Source organism: Vigna unguiculata, chromosome 3, assembly GCF_037176805.1.
Source record: "Vigna unguiculata cultivar grain cowpea cultivar isolate G323 ecotype 2 chromosome 3, ASM3717680v1, whole genome shotgun sequence".
In the NCBI taxonomy this organism is placed as follows: Eukaryota; Viridiplantae; Streptophyta; class Magnoliopsida; order Fabales; family Fabaceae; genus Vigna; species Vigna unguiculata.
Genome location: NC_140794.1, coordinates 6675184 through 6693005, shown reverse-complemented (window position 1 = coordinate 6693005; position 17822 = coordinate 6675184). Strand labels below are relative to the sequence as shown.

The window sequence follows — 17822 nt, the reverse complement described above, 5'->3', positions numbered from 1 at the left end:
AGAAAATTTAAATATATCAAATTTATAATGTTTTTATTTTACATTATTCAATAATTAAATATTTTATTTGAATGAAAATTCAAATTTATTAAAAACTGTATTATCTTATTTTAAAAAGTATTTCAGTATCTATTAGATAAAGGATATTTTCAATTAATATTGAACATAACTGATTTTTTAATAAAAAATTCTTGAAAATTTTACAATCGTGGAAACATTTTATTTTTCTTGATTAACATTTGAGATTATCTAAGATGATATTAATGACAATTTTATTAGTTAGATTATGTTTTCGAAGTCTATCATCACAATCTATTTTTTCTTTGCTAAATTTTCGATTTTTCAATTAAGTAGCTTTGAGTAACATCAATTCTTCCTATTATTATACGACTGAAAAAAATATATGTTTGATATTAACAAAGAAGACGCCACTGAGTTAACAAAAAAAAATGTTGACTAGTATAAGTTAAACACTCGCTGATAAAAAAAAAGAGAAAGTTTGTAAGAAAAACTTCTTCGTTACTGTTGAACTGTGAATATTAGTATATGCACCAAGATATAAGCATTTTCCCTCAACGCCCTTCATCGTTCAGTGGTCAAAATTGGAACAACAGATAAATACTAATAATAAAAATATGAAGAAAAAAGAAGAGTGAATTAACAAGAAAAGAAGCTATAAATTCTTTGCCTGAAGCATGAAGAATCCAATTAAGTAGAAGTAGAAGTAGAAGCAATACTGTGGTTGGTTCTGATTTTGGTGTTGCAAAGTATTCAATCAAAGGGAAATGCTTGTGTGTGCAGCGAGCGCAGGTGTGACTCACACTCCTCCACACTCTTCGTTCAGCTTCTGCTCTTCCAACGCCAAATCCCACCGAATTTTCTCCAATTCCGTCAGCCTCCCCATCACGCACAACGACAACCCTACCTCCGATTCCGATGACGCCCTCCGCCTCACCGTGCCTTCCGCCGCTGCTGTTGCCTCCGCCATTCGCAAGGCCTCCACCTCCCCCGTCCAGTTCACCCAGACCCTCCAGAGCGATCGCCAAACCGGACTCGTGCTTCCCAGCACTGACTTCCATCGACTCTGCCTCCACCAGCTTCACCTCTTTCGCAGGATCGTTCCCGAAGCCCTACTCTCGGTTGGTTGCGTTCAATTATAATTTCAATTTCCCGATGATTACTAAGATACGGACTGAATTTGTATTTCTGTAATATTCACGGCTGTTATTTGCAAATTTAGAAACTAAGTTGGCTGTTTCTAAGTAAGGATTAAATTTTTTTGTTTGTTTAAACTTGAACTGAGTTATGTGATTAGGGAGATATGTTGTTTTTCTTGTTCAGGTTTATGTTAGACCAGCTGGTAGTTATGTGATGGATCGGTTAGAGCTGCGACGGGTTGCTCTGTACCCTGGAGATGCAGAGTCAGAGGGCATTGTCATTCTTGTGGGTCATTTTACTATTCCTGCGGGCTTGCGTGCTGCTGAGGTCACACTTTCCAATTCGCAAGTGTGTTTATTATCTTGAGCACACAGTGTGCTTCTGCTTCTGTTCCACTATGCCTGATTATTCTTCTGGGTAGGATAAATGTAATGCGATTGTTGATTTTAATTGTAGGTTAATGTTGTCCCTGAATGCAAGGCTGTTGTTTTTCCGATGGTGAAACACCCTTTTGTTGTTGGTTTCTTGGTTGCCGAGCTTCCATTGGTGGAGCAGGAACAGTGTCAGGAACCTCAAAGTGAAGGTCCAGATAACCACATGTCTGTTGAGGAAGCTTATTCGTTGCCTCCCTTCTTGGATTTAGGTAAGAGGTCGAGGGAAATTCAGACCCTTCGGGTCAAGGACGAAGCAGTTGGTATGCGTGACTTCACTTCCGAGCAAAGATCAAATGCTGTCAACATTTCACAGTCTCTTGCTATGGCATATGTGATGGATCAGGTTTATAAGCTCCCGCCTTTTTTTTTTCCTTTGAACAGAAGAAGAAAATCCATTCATTAACTCATTACTCTTTAAATATGAAATGGTTGAAAGTTTGACACTCCTCAAATTCTGTGGGATTTCCTGGAAATTTGCATTTCGTAGCAGTTGCTACTTGAATGTGTGCTTTGAGAGTTGTTGCATTGAAGTTCACAATTATTTCATCTATCAGTTGAGTAAGACACTGAGACTAAGTTACTGTTATGTTGTACCGTGCAATGTATGTCTTTTAAGTTTATTTCTCTATAACATTGTTGTATGGGTTCACGACTGTTATAACTATAGATTTAATAACTTCTTGTGTGGGCCTAAATTTCTCATGGTTATGCTCCTTTTACAGAAAGCAATGTTACTTCAGCAATCAACATGGCAAAATAATGTCAGAATGGGTAATCTGGTTGAGCAAGTATGGGTTGTGGACAGCTGTTGAATTCCTTTAATATCTCATTTTCATCTTGATCTAATTTTTCTTTTCTTACAGATCCGTGGTCCACTTTCCAGTATTCAAACCTTAAGTAAAATCCTATCTGCACAGACAAAGAGAACTCAGGTTTGAAATTGTCTAAATTGTACCTGATAAAATGTAAATTCACATTTATTTACATTTGTGTAAGTGGGAACCCAAGTAGCCAGTTGGACGAGGTCCAAGCTGAATCAAGTTTTTGCCAATGGTATGGGTCTGGCCATATGATCCAAACCCATGGATAAAATCCTGTTCTGGAGGGGATTTTTTTTTTCTTTTTGCGGGGGGTGAGATCAGGTTGTAACTATGATCGTTATTTTATGTTAATAATAATAACTGTGTCATTACCATGTTAACTATAAGTCACTTTCTAAAAACTGAGTATTCACACGTTACGTTTACAACAAACTATTTATTTAAACTAGGTCAATCCATTAGTTGAATTGATATATGATCATGTATAGTCTGCGATATAAGTGCACACATATCATGTATCATAAACTACCATTTTAGGCAGATTTAATATTTCGAAATTCCCTTGTTTGAGCATGCACTTTATGTGTACTGAATGTGCTAACTTTAGTAAGTTGGGGATTGCAGGCTATATTCTTATTCATGAGGCTTTGAATTTAATTCTTTTATTATTTTTAATGCAATAATATGGGAGGTGTTAGATAAAGGAAATACTAAATGAAAATAGATCATTTCAGATAATTAGTGTGAACATGCTGCAAAACGAAAGAGTGTTCAATCTGAAAGGATATTGAATCTTTGTCCATACCTTATGATTTTTGTATGTCAAGAATGTCTCATAATTGATAACTACACAGATTTCATATGACATTGTTGAAGACCTGTTGGTGCAAGGTAATCGTTTGAGGGACGTTCTCCAACAACTACAGGATGCTGTTTTTTTGACCAAGGTACTTATTTCTTTTCTACTTATAATCATGCTTGCATGCAAATACTTTTCATTTACCAATAATCAATTAGTGACTTGATGTTCAATGTACGTTCTAAGATCTTGAGTCTTCAGCCCATTTTGTCTCTTCCTCTATATAATTTTTGCATGCAAAAATGTTCTTATGGGCAAGTGTGTCTTGTCACAAAAGAAATAAAGGGATTTGAGTCCTAAGTATTACATTCAAGGGATTAATTCGTGATAACTGAATTCTCTAAAACCTTTTGTTACTCAAACGACAAAAAGGGATTATTATTAGAGAATCAGAAGAGAAAGAGAAATTACAAACCTAAATCCTGAAGCATGAAGAGTTCAGTGATAAAATTGCTTAGGTCTGTGACCTCACTTGCATTCAATTGTGGGATTTCCAATATCTATGTACTCATGTGTTCTCTTATCAATTGTGAATCCCCTCTGCTAACCTAAATCTGTAGTCTTGAATTGCTAATATTCTTTCCCTTATTGAAATACCAAGTTTGGTCAACTAAGGCACAAAACAAGATAAGGCTAAGGAATCAAGTTACTTGTTAATTTAATGATAATAACAGCCAATTGGATTTCAGGAATTGAGGTTTGGTCATGCAACAATTCTAAGTGTATCTTGGATTGCACTTGTTTTTGCAGCTGGATAGAATATTTGAGAAAAGAAGTGACAATTTCCTTAAAATTAAGCCCAGCGAAGCATGATTTATTTCTATTTATCCTAGAAGTTTTAATTGATTGTTTATTGTCAACTGTCTATAATTAACTAATGGCCAATTCCAAACATGCTAGAAGTACATTTTCTTGAACAAAGTTTGTCTTGACCAGTTTCTTATGGAGAGAATACTCAGCAAGCATTTTAGAATAAACAAAAAAGGGAAGCAAACACCTGTAGAATTTGTATCTCTGATGTTCATTTTTTTGTCCAATATGTAGAATAATATAGTGCGCTACAATGAAGAAGCAATCAAGAAAATGAATGGTTCTACCCACATATTTGCTGAATCAGCAAGATCTCAATTGCTAGATAGCTACCCAGGGGATGACGTCTCTTCAAATAAAATGAAAAACTCTAGTGAGTCACTTTCTCTAACTGCTGCTGTCCACGATATAGAGATGCCACTACCACCTTTAGCTCTTGCTCCATTGCAACATGGAATCAGGTAGGTTTCACCGCTTAATAAAGGCTCCTCACGCTGCTTCTTATACTGTCATCACTTACCCCCCATTTTCTTCTCTCTCTCTCTCTCTCTCTATATATATATATATATATATATATATATATATATGTGTGTGTGTGTGTGTGTGTGTGTATGTATGAAGAGTGATCAAATTATTTTCAGATTAACTTTAAGAGAGTTATTTTTCGTTTTCACCCTTGATATTCTCTTAATCTAATGGTGAAAGATGAGCTACTTAGTAGAACTCATTAGATTAATAGAAAATTTAAGGTTAACAGAAGGAGTAAACTCTCTTAAGGTTACTCTTGGACCAACTTCATCCTCCCCTCCCCTCTTTCATTATATATATCCTCTTGATTTTGTGATATCTGTTGGGTTTTTATTTTAATAAACTTAAATGTATTAGCCGTTGGGTGGTTAATGTACTAGCCGTTGTGTGGTTAATGTACTAGCCGTTGAATAGTTAATGCACTAGCCGTTGGGTAGTTAATGTACTAGTCGTTTATAGCCGTTGGGAGTACAACGGACGAAAATTGTAAGCCTATAAATTGTATTGCTTATGGCATGAATAATTACAATGCAAAGTGAATAAGTTTTCCATTTTAGAGCCTCTTTCTCCTAACAAAGTGGTATCAAGAGCTAGGTAGACAGCCAGAGAGCTAGAGAAAGCTAGGTTGTTCTTGAGTGTTAGAGAGAGTCAGTTACCCGAGTGTCTGAGTGAAACAAATAGTGAGAGAGTGATGGCCAACAATATGTCCTTACCCCAGTTGACACAAAAAGCCAACTACGATAAGTGGAGCATGCAGATGAAGGCCTACCTCGGATCCCAAGACGTATGGGATATAGTTGAAAGTGGCTTCGAAGAGCCAGAGGATTCTGATGAACAGACAGTAGCCCAGATTGCTGCATTGAGAAAAACACGAGTCAAAGATAGGAAAGCTATGTATGCATTGTACCGAGCTGTGGACGATGCAGGCCTTGAGAAGTTAGCAAACGCTACGACTTCAAAAGAGGCGTGGGAGATCCTGGAGAAAACATATAAGGGAGATGACCGTGTGAAACAGGTTCGTCTTCAAGCTCTCAGAGGAGAGTTTGAGAGGTTGCTAATGAAGGAGAACGAAGGGGTAACCGAGTTCATATCTCGGGTGGAGACTGTAGCAAACCAACTCGGCAAGAATGGGGAGCCGTTGCCTGCAAACCGAGTTGTGGAGAAAATTTTGAGGTCATTGACAATTGACTTTGACAACATTGTGTGTGCCATAGAGGAATCCAAAGACCTCTCAAAACTCACGGTGGAGGAGCTTGCTGGGTCCTTGGAAGCATATGAACAAAGAAGAAGAAAGACGAAGGAAGACTACTTTGGCCAAGCACTCCAAGCAAAGACAAATTTCCAGGAGAAAAAGGCGTTTTATACTCAGAACACTCAAAGCAGAGGAAGAGGTCGGGGAGGTAGAGGAAACGGTCGCAGTGGCCGAGGTCGAGGTGGACAGGAAGGAGAGAGAGAACATACCAACAACCAAAATTGGCGTGAAAGAGGACGCGGTTCATGGAGAGGAGGTCGGGTGAGCAACTCAAACGTTGAGTGCTACAAATGTGGCAAGTACGGTCACTATGCAAAGGATTGTAACTCGGATAGGTGTTACAATTGTGGTAAAGTTGGGCACTTTGCAAAAGAGTGTCGATCTGAAAGTAAGAAGGAAGTGACGACTAATTTTCTCACAGAAGATGTTGAAGAGAATGGAGGGTTGTTGATGATGTCAATAGCCGAGGATATGCAATTGAACAACTCGACAGGACAACAAAGTAGTTCAACCAACTCGGTGTGGTACCTTGACACAGGTGCAAGCAACCACATGTGCGGAGATGAGCACTTCTTTAAAGACTTAGCAAAAGTAGAAGCTGGAGATGTGTCTTTTGGAGATGATTCAAAGGTTGCGGTAAAAGGTCGAGGGACGATCTGGTACTTGCAGAAGGATGGTCGAGTTGGGGAAATTCGAGACGTGTACTATGTACCTGATCTCAAAAGTAACATTTTGAGCATGGGACAGTTGATGGAAAAGGGTTACTCGGTGTTAATGAAAGACCGAGTACTAGACTTGAAGGACAAACTTGGACGTTTGATTGCTCGTGTAGAGATGAAGAAAAACCGAATGTATAAGTTGGAATTAAAGATCATACAAGAGAAGTGTTTGAAACTTGATGTCAAGGATGAGACAATGATGTGGCACTTTCGGTTTGGTCACTTACATTTTGACGGGCTGATGGAACTGGTGAAAAAAGGTATGGTGCATGGATTGCCAAGCATGGAGTTCAAAAGTAAATTGTGTGAAGAATGTATACTCGGCAAACAGTCGAGGACTTCGTTTCCGAGAAATGCCAAGTACCAAGCAAAGGAACAACTGGGCCTAATTCATACCGACGTGTGTGGACCAATTACTCCTGAATCCTTCAGTGGTAAGAGATACTTTATTTCTTTTGTAGATGATTTTTCACGAAAGACATGGGTCTACTTCTTGAAGGAAAAGTCTGAGGTGTTCAAGGTGTTCAAGAAGTTTAGAGTGATGGTGGAGAAGGAGACAAACAAACACATTAAAGCTGTTCGGTCTGATAGGGGAGGCGAGTTCACATCAACAGAGTTCATGAAGTACTGTGATGAGCACGACATAAGAAGATTTTTGACAGCCTCATACTCACCACAACAGAATGGTGTAGCTGAGAGGAAAAACCGAACTATTCTTGATATGGTTCAGTCCATGATGAAGAGTAAGAATATGCCAAAGGAGTTTTGGGCAGAAGCCGTACAATGTGCCATTTATATACAAAATAGGTGTCCACATGCAAGGTTGAATAGAAAGACACCACAAGAAGTATGGAGTGGACAAAAGCCGAGTGTGTCTCATCTCAAGGTGTTTGGCAGTGTAGCATATGCCCACGTACCAAGTCAGCAAAGAACGAAACTCGAGGATAAGTGTAAGAAGTATGTGTTTATTGGGTATGATGAGATGACAAAAGCCTACAAATTGTTAGACCCAATAAACCAAAAAGTGATAGTAAGTCGTGATGTTCGAGTAGATGAAGCCAATGAGTGGAGTTGGAACAACTCAGTTGAAGAGATGAGTGGAGATACTAGCCCGTCAATTGCTATACCACCGGCTACAGAAAATTTTGAAACCACTGACGATGAAGATGAACCCCGACGACCCAGAATACGAACCATACAAGAATTGTATGAGTCTACTGAACAGGTACATGTTGTTTGTCTTTTGGCAGGTTCTGAGAACATAACCTTTGAGGAGGCGGTGCAAGATGAGAAGTGGAGACTTGCAATGGATGAGGAGATCGATGCAATTGAGCGCAATAACACGTGGGAGTTGTCCAATCCCCCAACAGGAGCTCGGCCCATTGGTGTGAAATGGGTATACAAGAAGAAGATGAATGCTCAAGGTGAAATAGAGCGTTACAAAGCCAGACTTGTTGCTAAGGGCTACAAACAAAAGGAGGGAATTGACTATGCTGAGGTGTTTGCGCCAGTCACTAGAATGGAGACAGTTCGACTGCTAATTTCAATGGCAGCTCAGCACAAATGGTCGATCTATCAAATGGACGTGAAGTCAGCATTTCTGAATGGAATCCTAGAGGAAGAAGTTTATGTTGAACAACCATTGGGATACATGAGAAGAGGAGAAGAGAAGAAAGTACTACGATTGAAGAAAGCGCTTTATGGGTTGAAGCAAGCTCCTCGGGCATGGAATTACCGCATTGACAAGTACTTCAAGAAGAAAGGATATGAGCAATGTCCATATGAACATGCTCTGTACATAAAGAAAAGTAAAGGTGATGTAATGTTTGTTGCTCTTTATGTAGATGACCTTATATTCATGGGGAACAATGCTGAGATGATTCAAGAATTCAAGGACATAATGACAAAGGAGTTTGAGATGACAGACATGGGATTGATGGAGTACTTCCTTGGCTTGGAAGTCAATCAGGGTGAGAAAGGGATTTTTGTGTCCCAAGAAAGGTATGCCGAGGAGATCTTGAACAAGTTCAAGATGACAAACTGCAACCCGGTTTCGACCCCAATGGAACCGGGTACAAAACTCTCGAAGTTTGATGGAGGAGACCGAGTTGATGCCAACAAGTACCGAAGCTTGGTTGGAAGCCTTCGCTATTTGACGAGTACAAGGCCAGACTTACTACTAAGTGTTGGTATAGTAAGTCGGTATATGGAGGAGCCAAGCTACAATCATTGGAAGGTTCTGAAGCGAATACTAAGGTATATTCGAGGAACAATATCACTCGGACTATACTATACTAAGTCAGACAACTACGAACTTGTAGGGTACTCAGATAGTGATTGGTGCGGAGATGTAGACGACCGGAAAAGCACATCCGGGTATGTATTTTTCATGGGCCACACAGCGTTCACTTACCGCATTGACAAGTACTTCAAGAAGAAAGGATATGAGTAATGTCCATATGAACATGCTCTGTACATAAAGAAAAGTAAAGGTGATGTAATGTTTGTTGCTCTTTATGTAGATGACCTTATATTCATGGGGAACAATGCTGAGATGATTCAAGAATTCAAGGACATAATGACAAAGGAGTTTGAGATGACAGACATGGGATTGATGGAGTACTTCCTTGGCTTGGAAGTCAATCAGGGTGAGAAAGGGATTTTTGTGTCCCAAGAAAGGTATGCCGAGGAGATCTTGAACAAGTTCAAGATGACAAACTGCAACCCGGTTTCGACCCCAATGGAACCGGGTACAAAACTCTCGAAGTTTGATGGAGGAGACCGAGTTGATGCCAACAAGTACCGAAGCTTGGTTGGAAGCCTTCGCTATCTGACGAGTACAAGGCCAGACTTACTACTAAGTGTTGGTATAGTAAGTCGGTATATGGAGGAGCCAAGCTACAATCATTGGAAGGTTCTGAAGCGAATACTAAGGTATATTCGAGGAACAATATCACTCGGACTATACTATACTAAGTCAGACAACTACGAACTTGTAGGGTACTCAGATAGTGATTGGTGCGGAGATGTAGACGACCGGAAAAGCACATCCGGGTATGTATTTTTCATGGGCCACACAGCGTTCACTTGGCTTTCAAAGAAGCAACCTATAGTAACATTATCAACATGTGAAGCTGAGTATGTTGCAGCATCATGGTGTGTATGTCATGCGGTATGGCTTAGAAATCTTCTAAGCAAACTAGAGATGAAACAAGAAGAAGGTACTGTGATACGAGTGGACAACAAGTCGGCCATTGAGTTGGCGAAGAATCCGGTCAACCATGAAAGGAGCAAGCACATTGATGTGCGTTTTCATTTCATCCGAGAACAGGTAAAGGAAGGCAATGTGGAGCTGGTGCACGTGGGAAGCCGAGATCAAGTTGCAGATTTGTTTACAAAACCACTACCGACTGTGTTGTTCAATAACTGCAAGAAACTGATCGGGATGGAGGATAAAAGAAACATTTAAGCTTACGGGGGAGTTTTGTTGGGTTTTTATTTTAATAAACTTAAATGTATTAGCCGTTGGGTGGTTAATGTACTAGCCGTTGGGTGGTTAATGTACTAGCCGTTGAATAGTTAATGCACTAGCCGTTGGGTAGTTAATGTACTAGTCGTTTATAGCCGTTGGGAGTACAACGGACGAAAATTGTAAGCCTATAAATTGTATTGCTTATGGCATGAATAATTACAATGCAAAGTGAATAAGTTTTCCATTTTAGAGCCTCTTTCTCCTAACAATATCCCACTCAACCTAAATAAGCTCCTAACTCTGCGCTTTCTTTTTGCATCAATAATATCTTACATATTTAATTCGTTCATTAGCTTTCAGCTATGCTTTTGGCTTTTAGATAGTTTTTTTTTCATCAGTTATTTTCTTGTATGCATTTTTTTGCTTATGCTTTTTTGTTAACGTCAGGAAGATCAAGCAATGTTTCTGAAGTATTGACAGACTTAGTTGATTCAGTTAAACCACTTGCCCAGAGTCAAAAACGTTTGGTGGAACTAAGTGAACTCTCATCATCACCTTTGCTAGCTGCTGTAGAAGAACCTGCACTGCGCCAGGCTTTCAGCAATCTTATTGAAGGTGCTTTACTACGGACGCATGTTGGAGGAAAGGTTGAAATATTATCTACCGCAGCACCAGCTGGTGGCACCCTTGTACTCATTGATGATGATGGACCTGATATGCACTACATGGTAACTTCAGTTCACTCCCACTCCTGCTTTACTTCCTTGGTTTTCTTTTGAACGAACAGGAAATTGTTTTATGCACGTAGTTTGCAAATTTGAAGCATCTCCAAGGGAAACTTGGGAACATTTAATGCCCTGGGTTTGATCAACGTTTTAGTTTAAGCATATCTATTGTGAGAACATATTACAGCATTTTCCCAAGTATGATTTGCATGATTCATACTAACACGTGTAGATGTGAAAGCCTCCATAAAATTTGCATAATATTGTAGCCTACATAGTTTTGAATCTCTTGACATTTTTCAAACTACGGAAACCCTGCACTTGAAGCCCACTCCATATTTCTATTCAAACAGTTCTTATATCGAGTGTTTTATTGCAAGTGGAATTGAATTTGGTAAAAATAGAAATTAATTGTCGGTCATGAACATGTATGCAGACTCAGATGCACTCACTCACACCTTATGGGCAAGAACTGTTGTCTGATGGTATGATTGAGGACAACATGACTTGGAACTTTGTTGCTGGGATGACTGTTGCTCGTGAGATACTAGAAAGCTATGGCTGTGTCGTACGTGTCGTTTCACCTCGGATTAAAGATGCTCCTCTGGGAGCTGGGGGAACACGCATAGAACTCTGGCTTCCTTCAATTGCAAAATCTGATTTGAGCAGCCACACCCAAGAGGGTATAGCATGAGTTTCAAACACATCCATTCTCAAACAACACTACATTGTAGGACTTGGTGATTACAAGATTGTGAAATTAAGGGATGGTAAATATTACTAGTTCTTTCTTCGTTATTGCTGAACTTAGCTATCTCTGTATATAGCTCGTAAAGATTTCTCTGTTACAGCGTTACTTTTATGCCTTTGTTGTGTGTCATGTAAACATTTTTTCCACACACTGAAATGTATGCATATTACATCACATGAATACTTATTGGGTTTAAAAGAGTGGATGTATCTGAACTTCAGCTTTTGTACCTTTAGAATGAATCCCCTCAATTTGATATAAAGAAAAGAAAATACCCAGTTTTAGAAATGACTCGTAATTTATCCTATTAACCAGCATCACAGAGAAGTGCACTGGTTAAAAGTAAAATACACAGACCAGATTTATTTGATTAAATTTAAACGAAGTGTTTTAATCTTTTACTATTTCAACTTCAAAATGTTAACCGAGTTAGGTATTTTAATCTTGTTTTATTCTATGTATTTTTAATTGAAAATGTGATATATGATCAAAAAGTATTCTTATGTATATCTTGACTATTGCATTTCATTAGTGGATTACATTTACATATAAATTTGTATTAAATGAACTTTCAGTTTACTGTAACATATGAACTGTTGATATATAAAATTAATTTGAAAAACTTTTTAACAAGATAAACAAATATCAAAACTTAAATTATCAAGGAAATAAATTAAAATTTAACATAATAATAAAGAAGAAAATTATAGTAAGTTTCACTGTAAAATAATATTTTAATATAACAAAATATATTTCTTCTTGCTAAGACCAAATAAATCTTATAATATCAAATTCTTCTCGCTTTTTGAATTCTACAAGTAAGAAATAGTATATGATGAAGAATGAGGACTAAAACGTAATTTTATTTACCTTCTCTTTGGATTTAACCTTTTGAAGCAAAACAATATTTTCAAAATTGGACACTTCACTCTCAATTCACCTTACCTTTGTGTTAAAACCTGTTCTCCCATGAGTATATTTATACAATTAAAATTTGATAATGTTTTTCTTAAAAAAGGAAATAAAAGATTTGTTTTTAAAAATAAAAAAAAAATTGAAAAAAATAAAACTAAATTAAAAAAAAGTGACGTGTCAATCCAATCTGGTCTGTTAGTTTGTCCTGTATGGAACATGTTATTATTATTGACTTATTTTTGTTTAATGGCTCAATCGGATCCAACCTGTTTTTTACTAACTAATTGGAAAAAATAGGCCGAGCCAAAATAGATTGGACTTGCTAGTTTTGTCACCCAAGTATATTTATGTGTGTGCAAAATAAAATTATTAAGCAGTTTTAATTAACCCCATGGCTTCCCTATGTGTAAATAAAATAATTAAGAATTAAACACTCTTTTGATCCCTATTTTTGTTGTATTTATTCAATTTGATCCTCATTTAGTTTCGGTGTTTAATTAGGTCATAATTTTCGTCAATTTAGTTAACATATGTGAATAGTGTACATCACGTGTCAGTTCGTTTTTTTTTTTCAAAAAACAAATTGTTCACGTGGGTGTCAAGTCAACATCATGTCACGTGACAATATCAACGCATGAGGTTAGTTCATGAGTTGTGTTATTTATTTTTGTTCAATTTAGTGTCTATATTTATTATTTTTGTTGAATTTAGTTATAATTTTTTGTTAAAATTGAACAATTTTATCCTTTTCAATCGAGCCCAAATTTAATTTTAATATAAATATTATATTAATATTTTTATTAAAATTGATTTTTTTATTTATTATTTATGAAATTTAATTATAAATATTAGATTTAATTATAAATTGGATTTAATTCTTAGATTCAATTATTAAATAGGATAATTATTAGTAAAACATAAATTTAATATTTTTAAATGTCAAGTAAAATATAAATTTAATATTTTTAATATATTTAAATGTCAAGTAAAAGACAAATTTAATATTTATAAAATATTTCTAATATTTTTAATTATCAATTTTAAAAATATATTAGTATATTTAGAACACAATAATTATTAGAAGAAAACATTTAATAATTATATTCTAATAATATTATAATAATCTATTTAATAATTGAAACTAAGAACTATACTAAATTTATAATTAAATCTAATAATTTATAATTGAATTTCAAAAATAAATAATAAAAATGTCAATTTTAATAAAAATATTAATATTAGATTTATATAAAAATAAATTTTGTTTCAATTTAGATAGGATAAAATTGTTTTTGTTTTTAACAAAAATTGAGATAAAATTAAACAAAAATAACAAATATAGGAACTGAATTGAACACAAGTAAATGACATATAGTCATGAAATTGAACTGACATATAACATTTGGCATTGACACATGACACACAATACTGACTTAACTCGTGAATTTTTTTTTAAAGTATATAAAATTAAAAACAATTAAAAAAAATACAAACTGACACATGACATTATTTTTCACATACGTTAACTTTTTAAATGTTTATAAAATATCAAATTAACTAAAATTGATAAAAATTAAGACTTAATTGAACTAAAACTAAATGATGACAAAATTGAAGAAACGCAACTAAGATATAAATCAAAATATTTAAGCTAATAATTAAATTGTTTGAATTTCATCTATTCATTTCAACAAGGATGACACGGATTCATCTATAAGACGATAAAATGCTTAATAATTGTTTATCAGAAAATTAATAATTAAAACACAATAAACTAAAACACCTTTACTTATTAAAATAACAGCAACTAAATAATATGTTACTCTGTAAAAGAATAAAAATGATCATTTACGATCTTAAAAAAAAAAAAAAGACTATGAATGAGTTTGATATATGTTACTATTCGAATACGAATGATCATATATAAACTATTGCTGTGATCAGTACAAAGAAAAAACTATTTATGCATGATTAGCTTTAAACTATATCTTGTTTCATTGTTAATATGCGTTGTGTTAGATTCCATTGATGGTTAATAATATTTGAAAAAAATGAACAGTTTCTGACCTTTCATCAAGAAGCAAGACAAACAATGTTTTCGAAGATTAGTTAATATGTCACTTTCTCCGACAAACACATGCATGCATCTAAATATGGCTACGTGTTATACTATGAAATAAAATATTCATCTAAATTATATTTTTGTTGTAAATTAAAATTCATTAACTTTCAACCCACAATAAAAAAATCTTATTCCTTCTAGAGTGAAAAGAATATTTATCTCTTTGAGTGAAATCTTTTTCATGGATGGATACATAGTTTTATGAGTTGGAAAACACTGTGCTCAAATTTGGCACCAACTATGGAGCCTGAAACCTTGTAAATCCAATTTAGGCCAACGTAGCAACACATTAAATATCAATATAATTCCACATTTTTTTATTTCTATTTTTTATATTTCTTAGGTTTTGGAAGTTTTAACTATCACAGAAGTTGGAGAAGAAGAATATGATTCATGACTTTGTTAATACATTCAAAAGTCTCGTATAAGCAGTGTGGATTATTTTGGAAGTCGGGTGGCATCACCTTCCAAATTTTTTAAATTCAATGTGATATAATTTTTAAATTTTTTAAGTTATATTTAATATATAACGAGAATTAAATTGGAAATATTTTTATTTCTTGTATAAAATATAAAATTAAATTCAACGTAAGATATTTTTATTTTCTCTTTTCTTTCGAGTTACTTGATTTTAGTATTTTTTTTATTCTCATATGTTTTTTTTTATTTTGAAAAAAAAGGTTAGACAAATTGATTTTTTTATGTCATTTTTCACGGATTCTATTCCATTTTTAAAGAAAAAGAAAAACGTGTTAGCCTCTGATAAAATATTAGTTTCATATTATTATTTTTATCTCATGAACATTTGAATAATATTTTTTATGAACATAAAACGAAAAATTATCTACTATGTATTTCTTTTATAATCCATTTTTAATTATGTCTCTTGATTGTTTTTATTAGACTTTGAGATAAAAAAAATAGTTTTAAACTTTCTCTTTAAAGGACGAAATAGACATATTGATGAAAAAAAAAACAAATATATTCAATTTTAAGAAATGATAAAATGGAAGTTACTTGTAAAGATATATTCAAAGTTTTTCATATTATTAAATATAATATTAATGATATAATTGTTTAATCAGATAAATTTGTTTTTAATATTTAAAGAATTACAGACAAAGAATTTCATATATAAATTTTTATTGTGTTGATGAGTGTAATTGAATATATAAATTTTAAATGCATTATTTTAATATTTTAAAATTATTGATCTGATCATTTCGTATAAATGAAATTAAATATATTTTTCTTTTTTAATTTTCTAAAATGTTTTTAAAGATAAAACGGCGAAATTTTTTTCAGATTCTAAATGAATAATAATCTAAATATAATATTTAACCTCAATGATCAACGAATTTAACATCGTTTATTTAGAAGAACTAAAACTCAGTTCTCAGATGGACTTGAAATCGAAACAAACCTAAATTATATATACTTATAAGTTAAGTTGTGTAAAAAGAAACCTTATTTCGTAAGTTCTAACCAACATAAGAAGTTGAAAACTTTTCGATAATACAAGTCATAAAATTTAGACCTCTATAATTTGAAGCTATGGCGGTGGAACTTCGTTCATGTTGCTGAAAGAAACTTTATATATTTTTTTTAGGGAAAGTAGAGTTTAATTTTTCTTAAACTTGTTTTTCTTGATAGAGACTTTCATTTTCAGTTCAGTGTCAATTTGTTTTAAAAAATTTATAAATATTTATCTTGTCTATTTCACTTAATCTTTTAAATTAATCTCAGTTTATCATTAAAATTCACTCCTTTTGCAAATAGTCTCATACTATATTACAAATGCTTAATAAACAAAACATTTCAATTGTTTTTACTTTGTTAAATCACCTTTATAATAATTTTAAAATATGAAAATAACTCAATTTAGCCATGCTATTTGACAAATTTAATAAATTCGTCTTTTATATATTGATAATGTAATATTATAAATATTCAATTATAAATTTTTGATAAAAAAAAATATTGTAATCGGCAAAAATAAATAAACTGAAATTTAACCAGTTATATTAAATTAAGAGTAAGTTTCCACTTATATATTTAAGCCTATAACGTGAATATATCGGTACCTTAGCGAATACCGAAATGAATATTAACTAAAATTGCCAGTTGTATATAGACATAAAACAAAGCACTAAAATTTATATTAAAAACACTAACCTAAAAATAGTTTATTTAGCCACACTTTTTCACAAATATTTTTAAAAGAAAACAACAAGAAATAAAATAAAATAAACTTCTTTTGGATTAACTGAATTTTCATTCATTTTCAAATTGGTAATATTAAAATTGATACTTTTAAATCATTTCAATATTTTTTAATTCAACATTTAATAAGTATAAAAAGTTAATCTTGATAATTTGCTCCTCTGAATTAATAATATTAATATGTAATTATTCTGGTAAAATATTTACAAGTAAGCAAGTTCACATGTAATATTATCAACATTAGTGCGTCAATATCATTAATTCAAAAATACGAATAACTATTATAACCAATTTCACATATTTTATTAAATGGCAAGTATAAAAACTACTTAAAACATTGAAATACCAGTTTAATGAGTAAAATTACTAAAAAAGTTATTTAATTCTACATTGAAATTATGATTTTTTTTTTCAAGTCTCTCTGCATATTACAAATTATCTAAATTAACTTTAACTTGTAAAAAGCTCTTTTTTTTTTCTAACTAAATCATACTTCTTTTCAAAACATATCGAAATACTAGTAATGTTCGGACCTAGTTTTTTTTTTTTTTTTTTTTTTTTCTTTTGTGTTACTATGTCCATTTATTTCGAGAATAGATAGAAGACTCGACAGCTATACTTCCATTTCATATTTAAAAAATATTAAACATGTCTTTGAAAATTTAATTCCTCGATTAGTCCAAAGCTAAAACAATTTACAACTTAATTGGGAATATTATATATATACATATATATATATATAGTTTAAAAACTTGAATAAAATAATTAAAAAAACTCAGAATTTGTTTTAAAAAATATTGTGAAAACTCAAGCTAAAATTTAGTAGTATTTAAACTCAAATGAAATGGAAAATTCACTGAAGAGTGTAGTTATCCGTTTAAGAATAAAAATTGCACCGACTACTTTTTTTGATATTTATATTTTTTATTTTACCATTTATATTGTGAAATAAGTAAAGATTTGCATGTCTGATTTTGTCCTATAAATAGTTTTCAAATGTTATGACCTTTTTCTTCACCAACAGCTGAGACAC

General features: G+C 33.3%; 1 protein-coding gene across 2 annotated transcripts; it reads left to right on the top strand.

Moving 5' to 3' along the window:
- The first annotated feature begins 598 nt into the window (after positions 1-598).
- Positions 599-11749, top strand: CSK (chloroplast sensor kinase). Of its 2 annotated transcripts, none has more exons than XM_085671104.1 (9): positions 599-1139; positions 1342-1485; positions 1615-1935; positions 2315-2380; positions 2456-2524; positions 3268-3360; positions 4317-4543; positions 10505-10781; positions 11215-11749. In XM_085671104.1, the coding sequence occupies exons 1-9, from the start codon at positions 786-788 to the stop codon at positions 11470-11472; spliced, it is 1809 nt and encodes a 602-aa protein (XP_085527230.1). In that variant the 5' UTR covers positions 599-785; the 3' UTR covers positions 11473-11749. The 2 variants fall into 2 exon arrangements, with proteins under 2 accessions (XP_085527230.1, XP_027920408.1); XM_028064607.2 differs by having other exon boundaries at positions 601-1139; positions 1342-1506.
- The last annotated feature ends 6073 nt before the right edge of the window (positions 11750-17822 follow it).

Coding starts and splice junctions, on each gene's coding strand:
- CSK (XM_028064607.2), top strand. CDS start 786: ATGCTTGTGTGTGCAGCGAGCGCAGGTGTGACTCACACTCCTCCACAC. Junction 1,140..1,341: donor TTCCCGAAGCCCTACTCTCG/GTTGGTTGCGTT, acceptor TTTCTTGTTCAG/GTTTATGTTAGACCAGCTGG. Junction 1,507..1,614: donor TCACACTTTCCAATTCGCAA/GTGTGTTTATTA, acceptor TTTTAATTGTAG/GTTAATGTTGTCCCTGAATG.